The sequence below is a fragment of the Varroa destructor genome, unplaced genomic scaffold (genome assembly GCF_002443255.2).
Source record: "Varroa destructor unplaced genomic scaffold, Vdes_3.0 BEIS01000002.1, whole genome shotgun sequence".
Classification (NCBI taxonomy): domain Eukaryota; kingdom Metazoa; phylum Arthropoda; class Arachnida; order Mesostigmata; family Varroidae; genus Varroa; species Varroa destructor.
In genome coordinates, this window is record NW_019211455.1 from 4,585,434 (window position 1) to 4,609,295 (window position 23,862).

Here is a 23,862-nt window from a genome sequence, read left to right on the forward strand (position 1 = left end):
ACGGAATATCCGTGTACCTAAATGACAAGTATACTTGCGATCTTGCTTGTTCGCCGAAATTTCTTAACAGCTGTACCATGACAAGACACATATTGGTCAAAACGAAGAACAACTAATTATAATTTTTATTATTATAAACTCTTAGTATATTTTTACAAAACAGTAAATCTTTGGATAAAACAAATTCATTTTTTAATATTTCCGCCTAACTGAGTCAACAGCCACCCGGGCGATTTCGTGTTTGATTGCGATAATCTAATAAGCATTCGTATGTGAAACAAAAAACACTAGGTCGTGTAACAATACAACATGTAGTTTATTTTACCTTTTTTTTGTCTCCTCACCTCCATATTTGCTTTTGTGACACCGGACATGTTTACTTGGCAGATAGTTTTTTTGTGGCTTCTATCGTTATTATTATGTTGTTATTATGGCGGACGCAAGTTTACGTGCCTACATATGCGTAATATTTAATTCTTCTCTTATAATTACTATATTATTATTAATCTAATTTCTCGCTTTTTCACCTTCGGTACCGCCCTCTTAGTCCATACCGCTAATTTTAGCTAGTGTTTGTTTTATATATATATATATATATATATATATATATATATATATATATATATATGGTTTAATAATAAATAAAATACCAGTACTCTGCAAATTATTCGTCCAGGGTACTCGCCTGCGTTTCTGCTTCGCTAAAGTCATGAGTGAAATGTTCTGCCTCTTCTCCACAATTTGTTTAAAACAATTTATAGGTACATTCATACAATAAGATAAAATCAATTTAAAACTACCGTTCATTTTGTCTTCTCCGCTCCGACGCGTGTGCAGCTCGCACTAACTGTGGGTTGCGCATTACAAACGGTACCGTTTCGTAAATGTTAGCTTTGTTTTCAGCGTGCGCAATGGTGATTTCTTTCTCTTGACTCATGTTATCGTCCTCTCAAGATGACTTCCTCTGCCCAACAGTTATATATTGTAGTATGATATAAGTAATAATAGTATTTATTTATAAACGTTATTTCCCGTTGGATTAACGTTCATATGCTGTATTAGCTAGCATCGTATGCATCTGTCTGTTATTTGATTTATTCTTCTTCGGTTCCGATGTCTCTATCCACTTCATTCATTTTAGACAACACTTTGTTTTACTTGCTCGACTCATCTTTCATCCGCTATCCTATTTTATCCACTATTCTAACTTTGTCGTCTTCTGTATTTTAGTGTTCTTATCTTTCTCTTTCCGTTCAACTGTGCTTGCTTGCTGAGAGCTGATTTAGATTGTGTGTACTTGGGTTTGTATTTGTTTTTTGCATGTCGATAGATCCACTATCAGACTCTCCCCTCCCGCTCCTAACCATTCTGCCTCACGTTTTTTTCATATATATGTAACTCATGTGTATATGTTTGTACCTATTGTACGTACGTAATTTTTCTTTGGGGAACCGTTGACGTCACCAACCTAATCTTTCAGCTGCACAATTTATTCTTTCTCGTTTGAGCTTGTCAAAGTGGCACTACAATATTAGCCAATCAGTTCTCCCATCACTGATGCCCATCATGTCTCTCTAATCAGAGGCAAGATGTGACAATATTGTTTTTTCTGATCAGATTGATGCTAACTATTTTGCCACTTGCCTTCACGCTGTTTTTTTCCCACGTGTTAAACGTACTGTTTTACCATATACGTATCTTACTAGAGATTTTTGATATTCATACGTAACTAGCAATATAGAATTATTTTTATCCAATCAAAAAATAAACGCACTACACTTGTCGGCTGCAGCCGAGGAAAATCATGAGTGGGACATATGCAAATAATTTCCTAATAAAACAGCTACCTGGAATATGATTATATTAATTGTTATAGGGGAAAAGTCTTGAAGGCAGAACAACATTAATATGGCTGCTATGATAAAGTTGTCAGCCTTATTGCTTATTCTTAAGCCGTGCCGTCAGGCCCATTTTAGTGGATGTATTCTCCCGATAGTTGCTTAAACCGCTGAACATTTCCCGTAATGGTCTCCGCAGTTTGCTTCCCATTGCGGCGGCGATAACTAAAATCGGATTATTCCAACGTAAGATGAATGGCGAATCGTTAATTAGCCTTGTTTAATCTTAGGTTGTAGTCGAAATTGGTTTTAAATGCGTTAGATCATGTTCAGCGGTGTATTCTATTCTCGATCGTTTCAAACACAGTTATAGGTTTGATTCTTCAGCAAATCAGGCTCACTTAACTTCGTACATACATATCGATTTATTAGATCGATGAAACGAATCAATGGTGATGTATTGCTACTTTAGTGTCTCCTTTACGTCAACCATGCACTCTAGATATTTCATACACACAGTAACCAACAAATCTTCATGTACAATTGCGGCAAGTAAGCAATCCGGAAGATAAGAGTTGTGATGAAGATGATGTTTCGAATCCACAGACAGAACATTTAGGTTATACTTACTCCGGTTCGCAATCGTAATAGTTGTACATACGTTGCATAAAGATAGTAATACAATCGTTGGACCTTTCACGAAACCGTGTATATCTATCTACACGCCGTTCAACAAATAAATAACGAAGATATTTACAACCACTTTTGAGGGTTTTAATTTATTCATTACATGGCGTGGCAAGCAGTAAAAATTAAGATAATTCGACTGTTTCAATTTTCCTAAACTGAGCACCGATCAGGTTCGTATCTACTATACAAGTGGTAATAGTCAACGCATCGCCAGATCCGGTCCATTCGGTTTAAACGATCCCCCTATAATATCATTATTTACGGAGATAGGTTCGGTTTTGATGTAAGAGAAATCTGAAGTTGATATGATTTGCATTCCGACAATTTTTATTAAGAATAGAATACATATCATGAAATGGATGACCTAAATCAACCTGTCGCAATAGTTCATTGTTCGTCATGAATATGGTACGGGCGACAAGTTGATAAGCCATGTTTCTATGATTAATCACATACAAAAATGCATTGATTTTTTTCCATCACCTTTGTCATCCACAGAGATTTCCATTTCTTTGCTGCCTTTGCTTTTATACTGATACGCCGCGCTAGCATGCGCCAAGTACCCTCTGAACGGTTCGGTGAGCCCGAAAATGTTAACACAAAATTTTCCTTCAATTAAGGACTGGCAATATGCTGAGAAAATGCAGTGGTACTTTTTTTGACATTATGGTGAGTGAAGATCTGTGATTTTGAGTTTTTTAGCAGAAGTGAAGTGTCGGATGCATCCTAGCATTCTTCTATACCCCACAGCCTCTACCCGAATGAAACATATAGCACACCTATGTACGTCCAGTCAACTCAATAACACCAGAACACTGATTCATACAGTATGATCCGCTCGCTCTTTCTGTATGTTTTATCTAGCTCAACTAAGCAGCATATTTATCAATGTGCATGAAGTCATGTACAATTAGCCATTGCCTATTGATCTGGCATCTGAGCCATTCAACACATATCGAACGGAGAAGTAGCCTAGACAACGTGAACAACAAGCACCTCATCCCCTAAGCGGTCATTGAAGACCACCAGGCTAGTTACGTCTTCCAGTTAACGGCTAGTACTACCGGGTAAGTTAGTCTCCAAGAAAAATCACTCATTTCAATCACTACGATCATCAAGTCGTTTCTGTCACTTTGCCGATGCCGGCGCGCATACCGACAATTCTCACGAATAAATCCGACGCAAATTGCCATCACTAGCCGAAACGGATCTCTATACTACGTCCATTCTCATAAATATCTTTTTATCTACTCTACCGTATCATCGCGTCTTTTATATATATATATGTATATATATATATATGTGACCGGGAATTACATGATGATGATACACGTCCCGTTGTTATAGTAATAAACAAATCAGTACAATTAAAAGGTGAATCGAAAGGTAATCATCAGTCAAATAAAAAAAGCAGTAAATTGGTTATAATGGCGGTGACAGAAAATGCTGACTACAGACCCTTCCAATAAGATCGTGTAACTGACGTAACATTTTCTCTCTCCCTCCTAATCGCTCTGTCTGTCAGTTTTGATATACGTTTATATATTAGGAACAGCCGAGTGTCACATAACAATTGAGAGCCACAGAAACGTTGAATTCAATTAACACGGCTCAGGCGATCGGAAGACGATTGGGTGTGCGGACTCGTTGTCTGACATCAAAATCGCTTAGCGACCCCACCAAAATATGGGCTCGCTTCGCCAGTCTTAACGTTTGCCAAAATTGTCATAGTGATTGCATTAAACATCGCGTCGCATTTCTATTTTACAGTTTTTTTCTTATTACATGCAGCTGTTTTCAGCTATTACGTGACCGCCAGCAGGTGGCCATGTCGAATCGAGCCAGCTGGACTTGACGACGCGATTTCCCAATCTGCAGCTCCTTTCGCCCTCGGCTTCACGAGACAATATCCCGGGCTGATAACATTTTGTTGCCAGTGTTGATGCTGCGACCCAGTCGTGGGTGGTGCGGTAGTGATGACGTTGTAGTGGTAAGGACGGTGCCGCGAGATTAGTCCATTCATGTGTTATATTAGATAATTATTCTTGTTATTATTATTATCATTAATATTATTATATACAGCAACATACATTCATCCCTAGCTTGTCGTCGTCAAGCTTCGCTACAATCATCTCACGCTTGCACATTTTTCAGCCCCCACTTTACCCAGTAACGCTTTGCCTCAGGTCGGCTGACGGGAGCACTATAGACCAATGGAAAACTAGGCCCGGCCCGAAAAGTCTCGAATTCGAAACTCAGAGCCCTCAGCATGCTCATATCGTTTACAACAGGGCCACTTTCCTTACATGGTCTGCATAATCTACGTGTGACCCTTTATTCTACTAGTTCAGGAGATGCGAGTCTCCTTCAGGAGACAAGAGCAAACGGAGTGTCGCTCGATTGCTTAATGCTCAGCAATAAGAATAATATATATGGTTCTAATAATAATAATAATATTGTTTTTAATATAATAACAATAGTTCAGATCAGTCGGCGCGTATCTGTTCTGAGTCTTTCACAATTTCAGTATTCATCCACCTTTACTCTCGCTTCGTGTTTGAATTCCATTTCAGCCTTTGTTCCGCAGTTAAATTTCCTATTTCGCAATCCTTCGCTCCTCCCGCTCCAGGACCGTAATTTTTGTTAATGTTTACGGCCAACGTCGACGTTGATCGGTCAGCAGCTAACAAGTTAATGAAATTGTCGGTCTACTTCTTCCGATCATCCTTTTTCTTCAGGCTTTTCACTCTCTTTGTCCCTCTTCTCTCTATGTAATCCTTCAGTTTTGCCTCTTTTTATGCTGCTGGGGTTCACTTCTTCTTGACCGGTCCCCTTGATGGCGTTACGGGCCGGCCAGAGTTTAAACCTTGATACTGATATTTGGCTTTCTTTTCCGATGGTTTGAGGATCTGGAACGAGCACATCAGTGTCTCGTCGACGCTCATCATACCGCCGGCATTGTCGAATTCGCCGCAATAATTTGGTGCCGAAAAGAGTGTGACGAGCTGTCTCTTGGCGAAGAACTCATAACCATCTTCGACGACTTGGTGGGCTCGACAGACGAGGTCAAGGTCATGACGCGACAGGAACTTAGAAACGACGTCAGCGCCGAACGTGAATGAAACGCCACGGTCATTCTCACCCCACCCTTGTACATCTTTATCTGGATCAGACCTGTGATGCGCAAACAGAAATATAAAATGGCAGTTAACCACCAATTAGAGGTGAAAGCAATATACTTATAAAACTAATTCAAACAATCGGATTGGTCCATTTGGTCACAGATGCGCTCTCAGTGAGTGGTGTGATCGACTAAGCTATTGCCCGCAAGAAAAATTAACTAGTAAGTTTCACTCAGAAGCGGTAACTGCTCGGGGAATTATACTAAGGATAAATGGCCTGCCCGTTTTTTCAGCTTTTTCCATAGGAGATCTTGGTACCGCTGTTGAGCATTGCTTCAAGGACCTGCTATGGCACAAACAGGTTCAATATGAGCAGTTTGGAAGAGTTTTACTACATTTATTGCACTTCTTCTCCTTGGAAATTTTCTAGAGCATCAAAGCGTGTCTATGATTCAAATCCAGTCCATCTCTGCGCCTTTCCTGTTAGCAGACAAGCACGTAATTATTGCACCATCGTGGGGATCGGATGGTCGTTTTTCACGTGTTACCTCTCTAGGACGCGTCGAAAACACTAATAATAGTAAGCTTAATAAAAAACACAATAAGGTGTCACCGACTGTATTACTGTCCACGGGGTCAATTTAGAATTTAGCCAACGAACCATAAAAGATCGCAAAGGAGACCGGTATCAGGGACGTCAGTTGGTCTCATGATGCGTCGAATCTGTTCCATGTTCTGCAAATCGGGTGACAATCCACCATGGCAACAGAAAATCTTTTCGTCCACGATAGCCGCTATTGGTAAGCAGTTGAAACAGTCCGTGAACGTTTTCCACAACTTGATGTTGTATCTGAAAGGAATGGCCATCAGGGATTGTTTTCACTGAGATAACGTTATGACAACCAAGCTACACTAAAAAATCTTTCAACAAAAGGTGTTAAATTAGTAAATGGAATATCCATCGGACGTTCAGTTGAATGATAAAGGTCCATATTATTTCGGCTTTGATATTAATAGGCGACGAAGGCAAAGTAAACTAACGAGTAAACTAACGTATGAACTTACTCAATACGTTTTCACAGTTTCCCTATCTGATAGGAACTTAATATTAACACGATACAGAGATCAATGATTAATCGTCAAGTTAAATGTTAGTATTTATAAAAAAAATTATGAATTGGCAAGTTTACCATCCTAAGCCACAAAAAGTTTGCTGCATATCAGGTTAGTAGGATGTGTTTCGCGTGGGTCTGTTTCGCCTATTTATTTTAAAACCCAGCGACATAAGAGATACTTGGCAGAGCTAAAAGGTGATGAATGCCACGGTTCAGATATCGTGGTAGCTATACGCATTATAGTAGCATCGATAATAATAGAACTAACCTGCGTTTGCACTCATCGTAGAAGCCATAGATTCTGTTGATGGAAGCACATTCATGATTACCGCGAAGTAGGAAAAAGTTCTCAGGGTATTTGATCTTGTAGGCGAGCAGAAGACAAATCGTCTCTAGTGACTGCTTGCCCCGGTCAACGTAATCACCAAGGAAGAGGTAGTTAGCCTCGGGGGGAAAGCCGCCTGTAACCGACACCAATATTCGAATGAAAACAGACAAACGCACGAATTCATTTAGTTGACGTTATGCGCACCTAATCAGCAAACCCCGTAACAGATGACCGCTGCTACAGAGCAAGTAGCGCCGCTAGCATACTATCGACTTCGTTACAATGCTTTACATAGGTTTTTCAATGTTCAAAATAGCTTAACCATTGAATAAGCTACGACCCTCGTGTATGATAATCGATATGTAGTCGCTATAAAATCATACTAGATATAAAAGTCAGGTGACGTTCTCTAGTTCTTCGACTACCTGTTGAATGTTATTGGGCGAAACAAAACATATATCGAAAACGTTTCATGTTTAATAACAAGGAATCAAGGCTTGTGATGTTGACGATTGAAACAATGCCGTGATGATTACATGCCTTTCGATCCGTGTGTTAGCTATATCCTATCTATTACTTTATCATAATCTATCTAACATACGCCAAACCGAAGCTCATCATTACATAAAGTATCGGTCAAGCAGATGGTTTTTTATCGAACTATCTATCTTTTGCTTGCGTCTTTTCAAAGAAAGCAAAATAGCGAAGTACAACGAGGGAGCTGCTCCGTAGTCGAATGTACGAAAGGCATGTGTATAGAGATAAGAGTTATATACAAAGGCGTCACAAGCATGGCTCATCGAAAAGCAGTAGCTTTTCTAGGGAAAAGCTCATGCTGCCGAAAGGGTCGCCCACACACAAGTACTCGTCTCTATCTATGTGTTTTTGTCTTTGCGCGCCTTCAGTAAGAGCCGCGACTCGCGACACCGTGTCCATCTATCGCCCGTAACCACTTTTGGTTATCTATTCATCGGACTCTGAAGGCAATCGACAACAGCGACAATCACAACGACAAAACTAAAAACGGTGACTCTACGTGACGGGCACGTAGCGTAGCGCGGCAGCAGTTGAGCAACATCGTTTAGAAGGACAGTTGTGGCCTCAAGGTATTGAGAATACATTTTAGAACCAGCAACTCGAAGCCTTAACCGCGCAGTCCCATTCAGGGGCCGCACACAAAGTCAGCTAAAACGGACCAAAAAAGAAAACCATGAATATTTAAGGAAATAAAAAGCAACGACGGAAGTAATGCCCCGACATAGTATGAGCCAGCCTTGTGAGTTGGCCGGTGTTATAGGGCATTCCTTATTGAGTATGCCGTAGGGCCAGCACCGTAAACCACCTTTGTTATAGCGTGCACCCGCCGACCTCATATTACCTGATCCAGTTCATATGATTTAATATTACGTTTAGCGTAGCCGCTAACGGCGTACTTTTAACAGCGGCGTATTTCAATAAAATACTCTCTTGGTGTTACCACTGCAAAACGACTCGTGGTCCGAATATACTCGGATACAATAGAGCACAAGATTCTCGTTTACGCGCTTTGCGGAGGAAAGAACGTCACACCGATGTTTTGCCAGAATAGCGAGGGTGAGGGGTGCAATACAGATAGAGCGACCTCGTGCTCTAGAAGCAATGCTATTTCGATTATTTTCTGACGGTACGTCTACTTTGTCATTGGCTAGCTCTGACTAGTAGAGCAGCCGTTGTTCAGTTATGTATCTAGGACGAATAACAGAGTGTCTTTATAAATGTCAAAAACAGCAAAGTAAAGAGGGAAGGTACTGTAAGGCATTACCTTAAAAGATAAGCAAGCTAGTTAAGAAAGTTAATAGTAAAATAGTAAGTTTAATACTATTATTAGGATTAATATTGTCGATAGATTCGCAAATGCAAGATCACGTCTGTTATGGATTAGAACCCTATGGAATTCTAAGGTCCTAAATATCCCGCATTGCGTCATACGCCACCTCAATGAATAGGCTAAAGCTGCACTAAACGAGTTATTTTTTTTGTGAATGGCTTTTATGTTATCAAATCTATGCTACTCAGACTATGTGTATTTTAATACAACAATTCATTACAATCAAGACTAATAAATTTTTCGTTTTGGTACTACCAATACCTGCGTTTTCTTCAACAGATACTTTTTTGCCGAGCGACTATATGTATGTCTAGTTCAACGCGCTGAGTGTAGCTACTGCAGTGCAGCTACTGAGAACACTGCATTATTTTTGCACAATTTCTTCATAGTAAATACAATTATATGCGTGTATTGTTCATGAGCAATGAAGTCAACTAGACAACTCTTCAAATTCGTGCTTGCGTTTTTTTGCGATCTTTTACATGCACTAGCACTCCTGTAAAGGAGCACTTATTTCGGCCATATTCAAACCCAATCCGAAATGTTTCCAAATGTGATACCCAGATCGGTTTATTATTATCAAAGTCAGAGTCGAACCAATGTTTTTTTTTCTAAATTTTTAACTGTTGAAGCTAATAATACGTTTTTCTTTTGGCACAAACCGCACTTAGGCGGGGTTCATCACTGACCGTTTCCGTGTAAATTGAAGTCGACAATTGAACACGCCGCCAGTGGCAACCAACTTTGGTACCCGCAGTCGGCACATTACGCACCGTGTTTTAAACAGGACTTTTAGCAACGTAGCTGAATTGAGCTAGCCGCCAAATGCACAGTAACTCACGTTGCTATGATAATTTTCCTGCAATAACATAGTACCACGTATGTCCTACTAGGGCAACATACATTCGCTGCCCAACTATTAATACAAATGTATATAACCAGCAATCAATTAAGAGGCGTACCTATTATTCTTTAAGTACAATACAATAATTAGCAATGTTCGATTGAGGAAAATTCAGCGCTAACCGCTAGCTCTTCGAACCTGTACTTTCAGCAGCTAAGCCTCTGAACCCTCCCGGAATGGTCCGAGGACCATTCATTTTGGTCCCGCATATACAGCTCGACCTATACGTGTAATGCCTACACTTCACGTTCAATCAAGACGAAACTTTGCTACATGTGATAAAGCCAATCAATCATCAAATAATGCTGCGAACGTTAGCGCTAGCAATAAACACGTGCTGCATGATTGCTAAACAACTTCCAGCATCTGATACTGCTGTTTGATATTTTCTAAATAAACGTGTCCAGAACAGCATTATATAAGGTCGATGCGATTCAAGTTAACTGCTTAAGCTACCAAATCAATGATAACGTAATCGTTTGAAGTAGCCCATAAACGAATTTGTAACTAATGTATACACCTGGTGACCAGCACCTATGATTTACTGCTGTTACACGTCGTACTTAAACTCTAATCTAATGTAATTGTTGGAGTAGGTCAAGCGTAAATAGAAACACTGCTACATTTTTCAGCAGCGCACCGTTTACTCAACACGAACAGCTAACATACAATTCCAGTACAGGCCAAGTTTAGCTCTTAGTGTTTTCGATGACAACGATTCCGAATTAGTTCTAGTTAAATACATTTATGCAACTATTACGAATGCTTGTTGCAAAGTTTATGAACGTTAAAGGAAGTATTGAAGTTAATCATTGACACCACCTGGACTCAAATGACCTCATTAGACGACGACCTCCTATATCCGAAAACGTCCTAACAACCGCTACAAAGTTCGAAAAAAATATTGTTTTTTTTAGGGAATTCAACATTCAATAGACAATAAATAAAAGACCTTAAACTTAAAATGACAGCCTGCAATCGTAGCTCAGAGCAAGGTTCTTGTGATAATGCTTCAAATACAACACTACTCATCCGAATCGACCAAAATTTAAGACGATGTACTGTAGCACGCAGTTTAGAAAAATGAAACAATTTGTGCTACGGTTGTTATAAACTTGTTTTTATCACGTACATACTCGTGTCGCGTGGCGTAGAAGTTTAACATATTCTATAACTCTCAAGCGTACATTCCCATAGCTCCAGTGTATTCCATAAACTAGTCGACAACGTCGAATAATTAGAAAGTTCAAAAGGTAACGGCTAATATTAGCTTGTCATTATAACTCTGATAGTCATATCCTCGATCATCTTTTTAAGAGTTTGAAGGAAGCCAGAGAAAAACTTATAAACATACCGAACTTCATTACATTCCGGACTAGTTGCTGAGCTAATACCATAAATCTTAATAGTCTATATATATATATATATATATATATATATATATATATATAGAAGACCAGGCATCAACAGGAATACGGATCCTGTTTAGCCAAGGCAAGGTCATTGCCTACTGCCTGCCTACTCTGAAATCTAATAACTGCCCGCATTGAATTTCCGCCAAATATTGCTTCCTAATTACTCTTATTACACTTCATACCCTGACCGAATGGAGATCTGGGAAAAGGTCAGAAGACATCAGTATCACAGTTCGCAGTTTCTCCATGTCACACGTGAATAAAAAGCGGTCCCGCTCGAAGTTTTGTCAAATGAGATCTTGGAAAATAACTGTAGGCGCTGAAGTTTATACGTTTTGTCGTACTTACTTGAACGCACATAGCTTTTATCCTATTTACCGATGCCATTAACGAATGTATACACGCACATATCGTTAGTCTAAAAGTTCTGGGGACAGAAAAGATTTAAAGTGCCTGCTCAGTCACATCCGTACACCAGATTCTCACTAGAGAGCTTTTCTTCCATGCTATTTTCACGGAGGTAAAACCTTGCGTGAAGGATGATTGTCTTGACGCGGTCGAAAGCATCTGTACCGTCAGCAGCTAATGAACCTTCAGTAACCTGTAATAGGAGCCATGTTACGGACAAAGACGAAGCTTATATAAATTTTTATTCATCCTTTGCATTAAGGTACAACAGGAGTATTTGGTCTCAATGAAACCCGCAAAATTTGGTTACTGTGGGTGAAGATATAACACCATGTGAACTTACGCTTGGGATCCTGATACCGTGGCAATGACAATTAATCGTTTGGCCAGGTCCCATTGGCGCCAATGGCAAATTCACGGTTGCTTCGAACGAAATAAATTACACGAAGAGACTTCTGTGCCAAATAAATCAACACATTCGTGATCATAATTGATTAAATAGGAAATAATGATACACCCCCACATAGATCTAATGTAATAAGAAGCACAAACAGACAAAGAGTAGTCGCCATAAAACCTTTCTCCCCAGAAAGAGAAAATAATATGATTACAGGTGTTTTAGGTAAGCTTGGCCGAACTACGTAGGCCTTGTAAATTTATCACCAACAGCTACTTCCCGGTTTCTAGAACTGCATGAAATGGATATACGCCGAAAAGCAGGCTTATACGTATTAATCTGTGTACATCACAGGAGTTTCATCGGTACTACGGACCTGCTTTCCTTTTCCAGCCTCCGCACCAACAAACGTCTGCAGTGGCCTACCCAAACGAGGGCATCTCCAAGTCAACCGAATATAAAAATTGATTCCTCAGAAAAGTCTGGAACTGTTCTTACTTATTTCAAGTTTATTTATCCCGCTTAGTCAAATAAGATTAGGCGTACAGCGAACAAGTTGATATGCATTTTTCTCGCAATTGAATAGAGAAAGTCTGATTTCTTTTTCGCTATTAGGCTCTCTGGTAGGGAGGCTACGAGCGCATTCAGTGTCAACATGCAAGTATCAATTCAGCATGTCATTTTCAAATGACCATGTGCATGTGTGCTGGCCAAGGTATTGCCTGAGAACGTTCGTCAAGTTGAAACTCTATGAAATATCACTGTGAACGAAAAAAAAAAAAAGTTGTTGAGATTCATTGATTTGCAGCCCATTCTATTAGGCAAAAGAAAAGTCTTGACTTGCAATAGATTTGATATAGCACGTGCGGCCAACGATGAAAACGTGCAGGACGTAAGTAGCTGCTGTACAGTAATTATCGCATGATCGCTCACGGATCTTCACCTCCTCTCCACAGCCCCGTAAGAACACCATAACACAGGTTGTAATCTACCATGATGTTGCGACTGACGGAAGTCGCCGGTCTCGGCAAAGACACTATTGGGGTGCGGCGCTGATACCCGATCACAGAGTGATCGGCTCGCACGTACTCGTTCGAAACTGTAGTTTTGACTCTGTGGGATTGCGGTCAACGGTCATAGTAGCACACCTACCTCGCGTACAGTCAGTGCAATCGCTCGTACGGGTATTATCAGTAGTAAAAGATTGTATCGCCACCATTCCTGCTAAAATAACAGCGAAGATGAGCAGAGATGGCCTTCAGTTGGAGCTCGCTAATCAAGTATCTGTCTCGTGGTGCATGAAGAGATGACTATGAGATAACTAATGGCGGTCAGCAACCACTAGTGAAAAGTAAAGCGCGCGATAGGCCAGTTCAGCAAGGTCGCACTCCAATGTCATGCTGTCGATTTACACATACAGTCACATCATGCGAAGGCTAGCGTGCCACTCCCAAAATGGTGGCGTTGACGTTGCCGGCCGTCTTGGACAGTTGTCACTCGACATTCGAGATTCATCGGGGGCCCTAAAGATTCTGCCTATGGTGATCAATGGATCATCTCTAACGAGTGGAGGCGTCGCAGAACAACGCGGAATACGCTTAAGTAAGGAGAGAGCCTCTTGGCAGCGCGGAGCTGTTGAAGCCACTTGCTGCTAGCTCAGAGCCATCAGGTTCAGCGAAGGAAAAACGCAAGGTTACCTGTCGGTTAATAAAAAGGGCTAACTGGGTGACACCATCGTTCTGAACGGTATCGGCGGACCGTATACAAGCATTAGATATGTATTACAAATGGTGCAAAGAGAAGCAACGTATTTTAACCCGACAGCGCCAAATAATAGATTTTTTATTGTAGAACGGACCGCTTTACAGAGAGCATGGGTACACAAAACAGACGCTGAAAAAATCAAGACATGCTGTAGGTCGACGTGACAGTTAAGATGAGCTTAACGTCTTATAGAGGTGTCTAAAGTTCGATTAGCGTACTTAGCTTTGAACCTGTTATATAATTTTGTTATGTTCTATAAGCATTATATTGCATTGTAACGACGTCACATAATCAAACATATCCATTTCACGATAATGAGAACCCGGTGTGTACTTGCTAGGTCGAAATGCGGTTCTCGAGTCAAAGCTCGTGGTGCGGAGCAGATTTTTCTTTTCTGGTCTATTTTCGGATCGTCGGTCCGTCATTAGACATTTAATAGGAAGATTAGACACATTTAGAATCATACGACAGGCGGCCACGCAAATCGGATGTGCTTAAATATTTGCCTTTTGTGAATTTCAATATGGTATGGAAAAAATGTAATGACAACACTACTATAAAATCATGGCCAGCTATAGTTTCCTCTTCCGCATGTCACCATTCTCCGTTAGACGCATATTTGCATATAGACCGTATAGACTCAAGCCCTCATCAGGCCTATTTCTATAATCTGGCTAAAAATCTCACAAACCGATCACATTTTGAAAGGCATCAGCATATATACTACTTGCATATAAGATTAGGAACAGAGATCATCGGCCAACACAAAAACCGATCTTTTGTTGTAGGCCGCACGCTTCCAGTATTCTGCGCATATGTAAGTTCCCTTTAGGGGCACATTGTTTCAGCCGTAATATTCACATTGCGCTTGTTTAAGCTTTTTATGCAAGAGCTTTTTACACGTTTTCAGAAAGGCTAAAACTCGCAACGACGTTATACGTTTATTTCGTCTGCTACGGCACCTTACTCAGTCACGGGCGTACGAATTTTCACTTCGAGCTTGCATTCAAATCCAACCGACTTGACTGGCACCCCGTAGACATATAATTTTCACTTAGAAGCTGCCAGTTTATATGTGAGAAATAGGTAGGATTATAGCGGTAACCTCATTCACTGGAGAATAGGTTTGTGTAGGTGTTTGCGTTACAGTATGAACTGGGAATTTCTCATCTATAGAGGTTCACTTAGCATACAGCTTGTGCTTTAGAATATTCTCTCGTATATGCAGATTTTAACAATAAATATGGGTATTTAGAGGGAATTTTTGTAGTAACTCCGTATTCCAATCTATTTTGTCTAGAAACGATTAAGTTGAACTTCAAGTTCTTCGTCTCTTTTAGGCATTCTGAATGACTCAAATATTGCGTGGAACAGTTTATAACGTATCTATCAATAATTTTCGTTTATTTCGCCTGTTACAGCAGCTTACTCACTCAGTCCTGCGCGCACGAATTTTTACTATCTTAATTAAAGTTTTAAATTCTTAATTAATTAATAATTGAAGAATATTTATTGTACGGCGAACAGAGCCCCATTATATTAGACTCTACATTCCTTAACAGTGTAATCGACTCAATACGTATCTCTCGTCAACAACACAAATAATTTTCAATGTATTGTGTATACCTGCAAAATGCACAATGCAATGGACACTAAAGCAATGGTGAGAGGGATCACACTGACCAATGCTGCACATCTACCAGCCCAAATCGGTCTACAATGTGAAACGTAATACATTAAAGGATAGAGAAATTTGGTCCGTAAGTTGAGTTTTCGAGTAAGCAATAGACGCAACCAGCTAGCTTTATCAAAACACACTTGATGCAATGTAATACTAGGGAATTTACCTCCCGTGTGAGAAAAATCTCACTCGAGCTTGGGTTGAACAACACCGATGCAGATTTCTCTGTTGTCTTACGTATCTAAGACACAGTAGCGTAAAAAAGAAACAACTTTTTTTTATTTGCTCTCATCCTCTGGTTATTTTCTCCATATGAATAATACCTCTTAAGCAACTCTTAGATGGCATAACATCTAAGACTAGAGAGAGTTGAGCAAGAAGGGATGTTCCTGATTTTTTCTAGACGTTTCCTAACAGCCTTATAAAACGACATGGTTACCAGGCAAATCGTTTCTTCTTAATTATCTAATTTTTTTTGTTTGTAATCGTAATTTCTAACAAGTAAAGCAAGGATTTTGCCTGTAAAATCAGAACAGGCGATGACCATGGTTGCTCTTTATAGTTACCACGATAGCGCACTCAAAAGGATACACGTTAGCCGTTCAGACTACGCCGACTCTCTAAAAAAGCTATTACTAATGGTTATGTATTACCTAACTTGATGTCCTAGTAAATGCCATAACACCTGAAAATGGTTGGCCTTGTGCTCTGTTTGGAAACTATTCAACTGAGGCATTAAGAGGATTCAAAAGATACAGCTAAACTTAATAAGTTCATAGCTTTTTCCTATCGAAATGGGGTATCATATCTGCAAAAAGCTGTTCTGAAAATCAGGTTTACAATGATAAACGAACGGCGGTTAACATCCCATGTACGAATCGTCTACTTTGAAAATATATAATTTTCACCGTATCTGCAGCGTATCAGTAGACCAAAATTTATACATAAAAGCCGCCAATTTCCGCAGCATATAATGTTTCATGACGAAAATGGCTTATGGCTGATAATTCGTTAGCTTTTCACTTTGAATCTATGTACAAGGTTTTCCAAATGCTTAACTCTACTGAAAGAATTTACTCAAAGTACTTTGTGATCTTTTGTTCAAGATAGAAACAATATCACTCCACCCCAGGCGATTCACATGTCCTAAAGGAAAAGCACAGATATACACCTAGGCACAGCACAACATCCACATCGACTCGTCTTCATAATAAAATGTAACTAAATTTTTCGCTGGCAGTTAGGCTGTTACACGTTTTTTCTTTAATTTAGTCTTCAAGATGGATGGCATACAAGTAAACCGTCATATCATTTTGAATTATTTCAGCACCTATTCGAAGAAGTCTACATCCTAACTGAGGCTAAGAGCCGTGAGTGGTACAACTCGTTTAAAAAACGTATCGATTTTTTTGCTCCACACTGCACATCCTTGACAAACCTATCAATGAGCCGAATCATTCTGGTGGGCGTCGAATGCACTTTACTTGTACTCTCTAACGTAATATTACAATCATTCGATTGTAGTGTATCAGGTCACTATAATTTGTGCAGGTGAACTTCGCACACATTAGCGCCGTTTGATATTTTTTACAATTTTTATAGAGCAGCATTATTTTAAAGATTTTATTCGCAAAAACCTAAAACAAATCTCCTCTGGAGGTTCTCTACTGTACGGATGGTTTGCTTTCTTATATATATATATATATATATATATATATATATATATATATATAAAATCTTCTTTTTGCATCACGGCAAAAAAGTTCTGCGGCCTTACACCTGCCGCCAGCTTAGACGCCTTACAGCACTGGTCGAGCCAGGTTACAGATAGATGATACCCATTAAAGCACCTTATAATAAAGTGTAATCCACGGAAGGGGAGCTTTATTCAGCGACGTGCGCCGCTGACTCAGCAGTGGTGCCAACCATCTCCACGCTAGCCCGCCTAGTTTACACTAGAAAAAAAAAACACTGGAGCCGCAGTCAACCGATCCGTCCACGAGCAGCGAGCCCAGCCAAAAGATTCCATCACAAAAAAAAATAAGAGAAAAGAGCTTCACAATGCGGAAGCAGCAGCAGTACTCACTACTATAACAACAGCTACAGCGCCTTCGCTGGGGTGACTATAAGGGCCACTGACCACCGGTAAGAAGAACATAACGGCGAAGAAGAAAAACCGATAAACGTATTTTGGTGGCGTTTTCGTCGGCTTTGCTGATGCTGTTGCTGTTGTGGTGTATTCCATCGATGCGTTCAACTGTATTCAGCACCCGTCTGATTATGGAGAAACAACGGGAAGATTAAAAACACTAAACAATAATAGCCACGCCAGCAGGAAAGGAACAGCTATGGAAGCAAACTAAACATGAACACCAAAAATAGATAGCACAATAAAACAAGATAAAAAAAACACCGTAAAAACAGCACCTCTCGACCACATCGTCGTCACAATACATACAGCGTATTTGATATCATTTCTAGTATTTGCATATCCGTCTGTCGGTATAGGCTCTTGATCATCACAACAAAAATAGGCTACAGAGTATTATAAAGTGTGCAATATAAAGACTGTTAGTTGGTTGTTTAATGTGCACTCATAAGGCTCTATATATTAGCAATTAGGAATTTCAGATAATAAAAATGACTTCCTGACAAAAACTATAGCATATAATTACTACTTGGACCTGTTCGTATATGCAATTAACAAGTGAGTCATTTTTACACGGGTTTTTAACTGATCTTCGTATCTTTGGCCCATATTTTGTTACAAGTAGATAAGAAATAAAAGGGGGAAATAAAAAGAAGGAAAAAGTTTGCTATAACGAATTTCAGTTACTGAAAAACAATGCAATTCAAAATTTTTAATGACGGTGGTCAGCACACGCATATTGTAGACTGTTTACAACGTAACCTTTATTTTGTCTTCTGTAAGGGTGATATCAAGAAAAAAAAAACTATATTTAGATAGAAACAGCCTCGTGTTAGGTGGGCGCCATTCTGAATAATATTTGTAGGCTAGAAAAGGTTCATAGAGAGTTGGTTCCAGAGAGCTACTCCACACTAATTTGCTTGCACATCATGCAATCATACTCCCGATGGATATCTGGCTGGATCGGGGAAATTGGCGATATCCTAAGAATCAATTTGTTCTTTAGAGCGCGGCAAATGATGGAGGACACAGGTTCGGTTCATTTTGTGTATATGAAAGGTGGTGATAATGATAATAATTCTTCGCGAACAGTAAAGAATAATTGAATCTCCCGATCTTAATCAAATTAGTCTTTTTTCTTAATTTATTGAAAATCGTATAAAAACGTTCAATCTGATTAAACAATCCTGTATGGAGCAAATATTTTTGAAAAAAAACAGAGGTAAAGGTCAAGCACTTTAAGCTGATGCTAAAATCAATACGTGTTCTCCCACTTTAGTTAATAAGATTTTTTAATAAGATGCTGGTTCGGTCAATTGGTTGACTTGACCGCATAACAATTATTTCACAAAAGACAGTTATTTATTATTATCTATACGATATTTTTAACACGCCACTAGAATGAAGCATGATTATTCATAAATGTTTTTTTTTCACAGTTCAACAATGAGGATCGCTAATAATTGCAGCCTTATCATCTAGATGCGTACATATGCGGTCAACCGAATTTGCTTACAATATAGCAATAATAAGTGCCTATATAAAATTGGTTTCTTCTGCTGGGTTCGAGTCAGCCATATGACCGATGTCTCGGCCACAATCGCATATTGAACCGGTCGAAAGTAGACTTTAACCAACATAGATATCGATAGACGTTTGGAAATTCTTATAATCCGTATTGCTCAGCCGGCGTCAAACGGACGTAATAGCGAGGATTGAAAAGGGACCCCACTGTCAATGCAAAGAATACCACCAATTTGATGTATACTTATATTAGAAAGCTAATTGTTGTACTAGCTTGTGCTTGTATTTCAATAAGGATAAATAGAGCTTGAACACAGTGTAATGGCATGGTTAACGTAAAATATCGTTACCTCTCCTAAACAGCAATATTATATACCTTCCCGTCTCTCAAAAGATACCTCAACGATTAGAAAGGAAATCCCACGCCGGTCTAGCGAATTTTGTTCCCGTTGCTTCTCATTCTTTCTAGTTATTCGCTGTCGCAAGAAAGCACTTAGTGCTTTGAGGAACGGGTCTAGAATGCCCCTGCGTTCACGAATTCTCCAATCTTTTGGGCCGAAGCAGGCTTGCTCGCGCACCGCCGCCATTTCTACGGCCCAAACAAAGCCAAACTGAAGCCTTTCAATTATCAATAGTGTCTTTCGTCAGCGACAACACGCACAATACTTTGCTGGAGGTGGCGGTCGGGGTTACTGTCGCTCAACCGCTCATGCGTGGCTACTGCCGCTGTCACAACTGCCATCACGACGATAGCCGTTAGTTTCCGATTGGAGACTGCACAAAAAATGACGGAAGCGAAAACAGACACAGCGGCTCAAATTGGACTGTATGGCATATACTGAGGCGAACATCGCGAATGCTATTGTTATTGCTGCTACTGTTGCTACGGTTTTGGCCGACAGAAAAGCAAGCTAGGGCTAGCCAGCCTAAACAAGGCCAGCGTTGTAAATGCATCCCCATAAAGTCAGCTCTAAAGCAGTAACAGTAACCGCGGCACCAGCAAAAGCATTAATGACAACAACGCTGACAGATGCTTCGTCAAAGCCGAGTAAAGACGACATCGAACGATAAAGCAAACGCAAAACATACACATACATATCCTTTTAACTGCCATTTGCTCTCAGTGATTCTGCCAAGGATCCGGCCACCTTAGCAGCACCAAATAGTTAGCAAAAAAATAAAGAAGCTGATTGGCCTGACTGAGAAAGTCAATGTCATAAGGAATAGCTGCAGTTCATATGTGCCATTTACGATCAAATGGGGTATTTTATGTTATTTCGAATTCGCGACCATCCTCGACGTGGAGCGCAATGGGCATCATATGACGACTTCAATATTTAGTAAAAAAGCACACAAAATTTAATTAACAACAAGCATACCCAGCAAAACCCTTCAAATGGAAAGTTACAAAAAAAGGAAATCATCAGGAGCATGTGGTTATTTACTTAATGAGCGCTTTCTGCACTGCACAAATTGTAGCTGTAGTAAGGGGGAACATGGACAACCCCAGCAGCCCCAGTGTATAGTAGCGCAATAATATGTACTATTATCATAATAAAATAGTAGAGACAGTGGGTAAACAACAGTGGCTTTCACGGTAAATACTTTTTGGCAACATAACGCGTCTCGCACACGTGGCAACATCAAAGCAGTAAGAATCGCTAGCATCAACATCATCATAATATGATAAAAAGAACAACCGTTATACTCTATATAAATGGTACTCGCTGAGGCAGTGAGGCCAGTGCAGCATAGACAATACCCAGATATATCGATACCTGTATAGATAAATAGCTTTCGGTGACAAATAATCGTTCGGTCAATCGCTCTCTTATTCTTTGCTGCTTCTCTTCTACTTGGTTTACGCAGGATACTCCCGGGGCGTTTGCTGGGGCACTTAAAGATAATTGCCTGCACGCATCCATTCAGAGATCTGGCCCTTGCTTCGAATGAAGCCATCTTGCTCGTGTATTCATCGTATTCCAGCAACGGTCTTTCTCTACGTTCTTTTACGCTGAGCCCGTCAACCTGTGCCTAGCTAATAATGATAAATAGTCGGCTGCGGTCAATCATGGTCGTTAGTTTACACAAAGGACACACACAGTTTCAGTTTTCTATTGTGATGATCTGATTAATATCTATGATCAGCGTTAGTGTTGCTGATACTGCTAGTGCTTGAGCGGCACATTAACTAACTTACGCTCACAGAAGTCACTCTAGTGCGGGACATATGTAGTAATAATCACATAAAGATAAGCGTACATTTAGAGAGGCTTTTCGTCGCGGAGTCTATAACCACTGTAACTTTTTCTGTTCAGCTGCCTATTTGCTTATGGTGTTCGTTAGATAAAATCACGTTATCAAACATACACACATACCACGAAAACACACTCATTGAAATAAATAGGCAACCTCGGGGTATGTACAAACGTACATACTACATGCCCTCCACAGCATATAATCATTATAATATACTATGATAAGACACATGCGAACAATTGCATACTGCTAATGAATCAACAATGTGAGTAAAGTGTTGCTTAATTAAGTTTGTCAGTCGTACATAGGCCGGATATCGCATTAGGCAGTATCGATGAATAAGAGAGATTCTGATTTAACTTGTTTTGCTACTGAGATTCTAATGGTTAGGGTAGGCTGGTGCGAAGGTAATCGTGTAACTCTGATGTAAAGCGTATCCATTTTTATGCTTCGTATATGTATAGAATATCGTGTGTAGTGAAACAACTTAAATAGATAATAGTGGTAAATTAAAACAGATCAGCTGTGGGGTGTAGAGGGATATATACTTTGAATTCGAATATCAAGAGATGCATGTCGATCTGTCGAGTCATCTAGGTGATAGCTGCAAAAGGGGCTACGACAAAACTTCTTGTCACTTAATTGTCTCATGGAAAGGTCTTAGAATTATGAATCGAATAATGCTTGTGTGGATAAACGAGGTGCATGATATTTCGAATGACTCCCGTTGTAAGCAGCTTCAAGTAGAGGAGCTTTGTTTCACTCGTTCCTCATTCATCGACGAACCGATATATAGAGCGACTATTTGGCAATGCATGACACTTGTCTCTGCGGTACTTCACAGATGTATTGTATTAGTCTACGTGCAATAATGGGACGTAGCTTCAACACGCACACAAACGAACAGATAGCTAAAGTAGGATGTTAATCCTGTCTATTTATGATTCAAACATATATATATATATATATATATATATATATATATATATATATATATATATACGTAGCAAGGTATGATTGATCAGCCAATAAACAGTCATTTGTCATTCTTGTCATATTCTATCTAGCTTTTGTTGACAGTTGATGCTATGGCATAACGTAGTACTTACCGTACTCGAATAGGCGCAGGAGATCGGTGTACTGTCCGTGAATGTCGCCGCAGATCTTGAGCGGGGCCTCGAGCTCCAGAAGAATCGGCTGCGAATGGAACAGCTCCCGGGACTTGAGACACAACGCCCTCACCTCGGCTTCGCTCAGCTGCACCGCCCGGCCTGGTCGCGCGCCTCGTACTTCTAGCAGCCGCGAGATCACCGAGTCCACGTTCAGCTCCCCCTCCGACATTTTCCCGCTGTTCAGTTCCGCTGCGACCACTACTGCTCTGCTGCCGTTGTCACGCTGCTGCTACTACTACGACTGTTTCTCAGTGGCACTCACTGCCACCTTCACAGGCAACGGCTTCAGCACCACTCAATGGCTTTACACTCACACCCCACTGTTATACTCGCACTGCTGTACTTGTGAACACAACTGCACAGGCAAGCGGTCACAATCGTCACAATCGCACTGCGGCGGCAGGAGGAACAACAACAACAACAACAACCAGCAGCAGCAACAAAAACAACAACAATCAGCGCCTCCCAATTGAACTGCCACTGTAATAGCAACAGTCGGCACTAGCTCACTTCCACCGAAAGTGGTTGCTATCGGCAGCCGTCACCAACGCAGTGGCTCAGTGCCAGTCAGCCGGCCGCACTGCTGACCCAACGACCGCCTTAGTCTATGATGGAGCCTCGTCAGCCCGTTCTAGCAACAGCGGTCGATACACAGCCGTGCTCTTCTCGGCTACGTGTGTATTGTATCGTAGTACTGTCCTGTATGAGATAGTGCTGGCGCAATGGGCGGGTGTTCCTCAACTGCTGCCTGCCTGCCTGTCCAGCTGTCTCTCTGTATTTAAGCCGTTTGTGAACACCCGTCACTTGTCGCAGCACACCACCGCTAGCAGCAGTCCCCACCGCTCGCGGCCGTGCTTGCCACCGTTGTTGTCTATTTTTTGTCCTGTCCCGACGACTACAAACGACCAAAGTCGGCGACAATCCGCAAGCGACGCTTTGTTCTTTGTTTTCGTCCTCGTCGTCTACCACAGCTCTTCTTCGTTTTGCCCAGCCTCAGCACGCAGGCAGGCGACAGCGACCAGCATCCGCCCAGCCGGATCAAGCGACACTGCTTCCGATGCCGCTACAGCCACGCTAAGGCGCCACCTTTACACTCTTTTAGTTCACTCCCCACCACTTCACAGCTACTTGCACTGCTATTGCGACGGCTACGACTTCTCTAGTCTGGTCTTTTCCTGTCTGTGCGGCGGCTGCCTGCTAATGTTGCTGCAGCATTACGGGGACACACA

At 40.7% G+C, this 23,862-nt stretch overlaps 1 protein-coding gene across 2 annotated transcripts; it reads right to left on the minus strand.

Annotated features, from left to right (window-relative positions):
* Positions 1–295: 295 nt before the first annotated feature.
* Positions 296–23,796, minus strand: LOC111243936 (serine/threonine-protein phosphatase PP1-beta catalytic subunit). 2 transcript variants are annotated; one of them, XM_086980136.1, is made up of 5 exons: positions 22,571–22,709; positions 11,807–11,880; positions 7,034–7,226; positions 6,312–6,500; positions 296–5,702 (listed from the first exon to the last, which is right to left on the minus strand). In XM_086980136.1, exons 2-5 carry the CDS (start codon positions 11,844–11,846, stop codon positions 5,339–5,341), a joined length of 786 nt encoding a protein of 261 aa, XP_086836262.1. In that variant the 5' UTR covers positions 11,847–11,880; positions 22,571–22,709; the 3' UTR covers positions 296–5,338. The 2 variants fall into 2 exon arrangements, with proteins under 2 accessions (XP_086836262.1, XP_022646035.1); XM_022790300.2 differs by lacking the exon at positions 11,807–11,880 and having other exon boundaries at positions 22,571–23,796.
* Between the last annotated feature and the right edge of the window lie 66 nt (positions 23,797–23,862).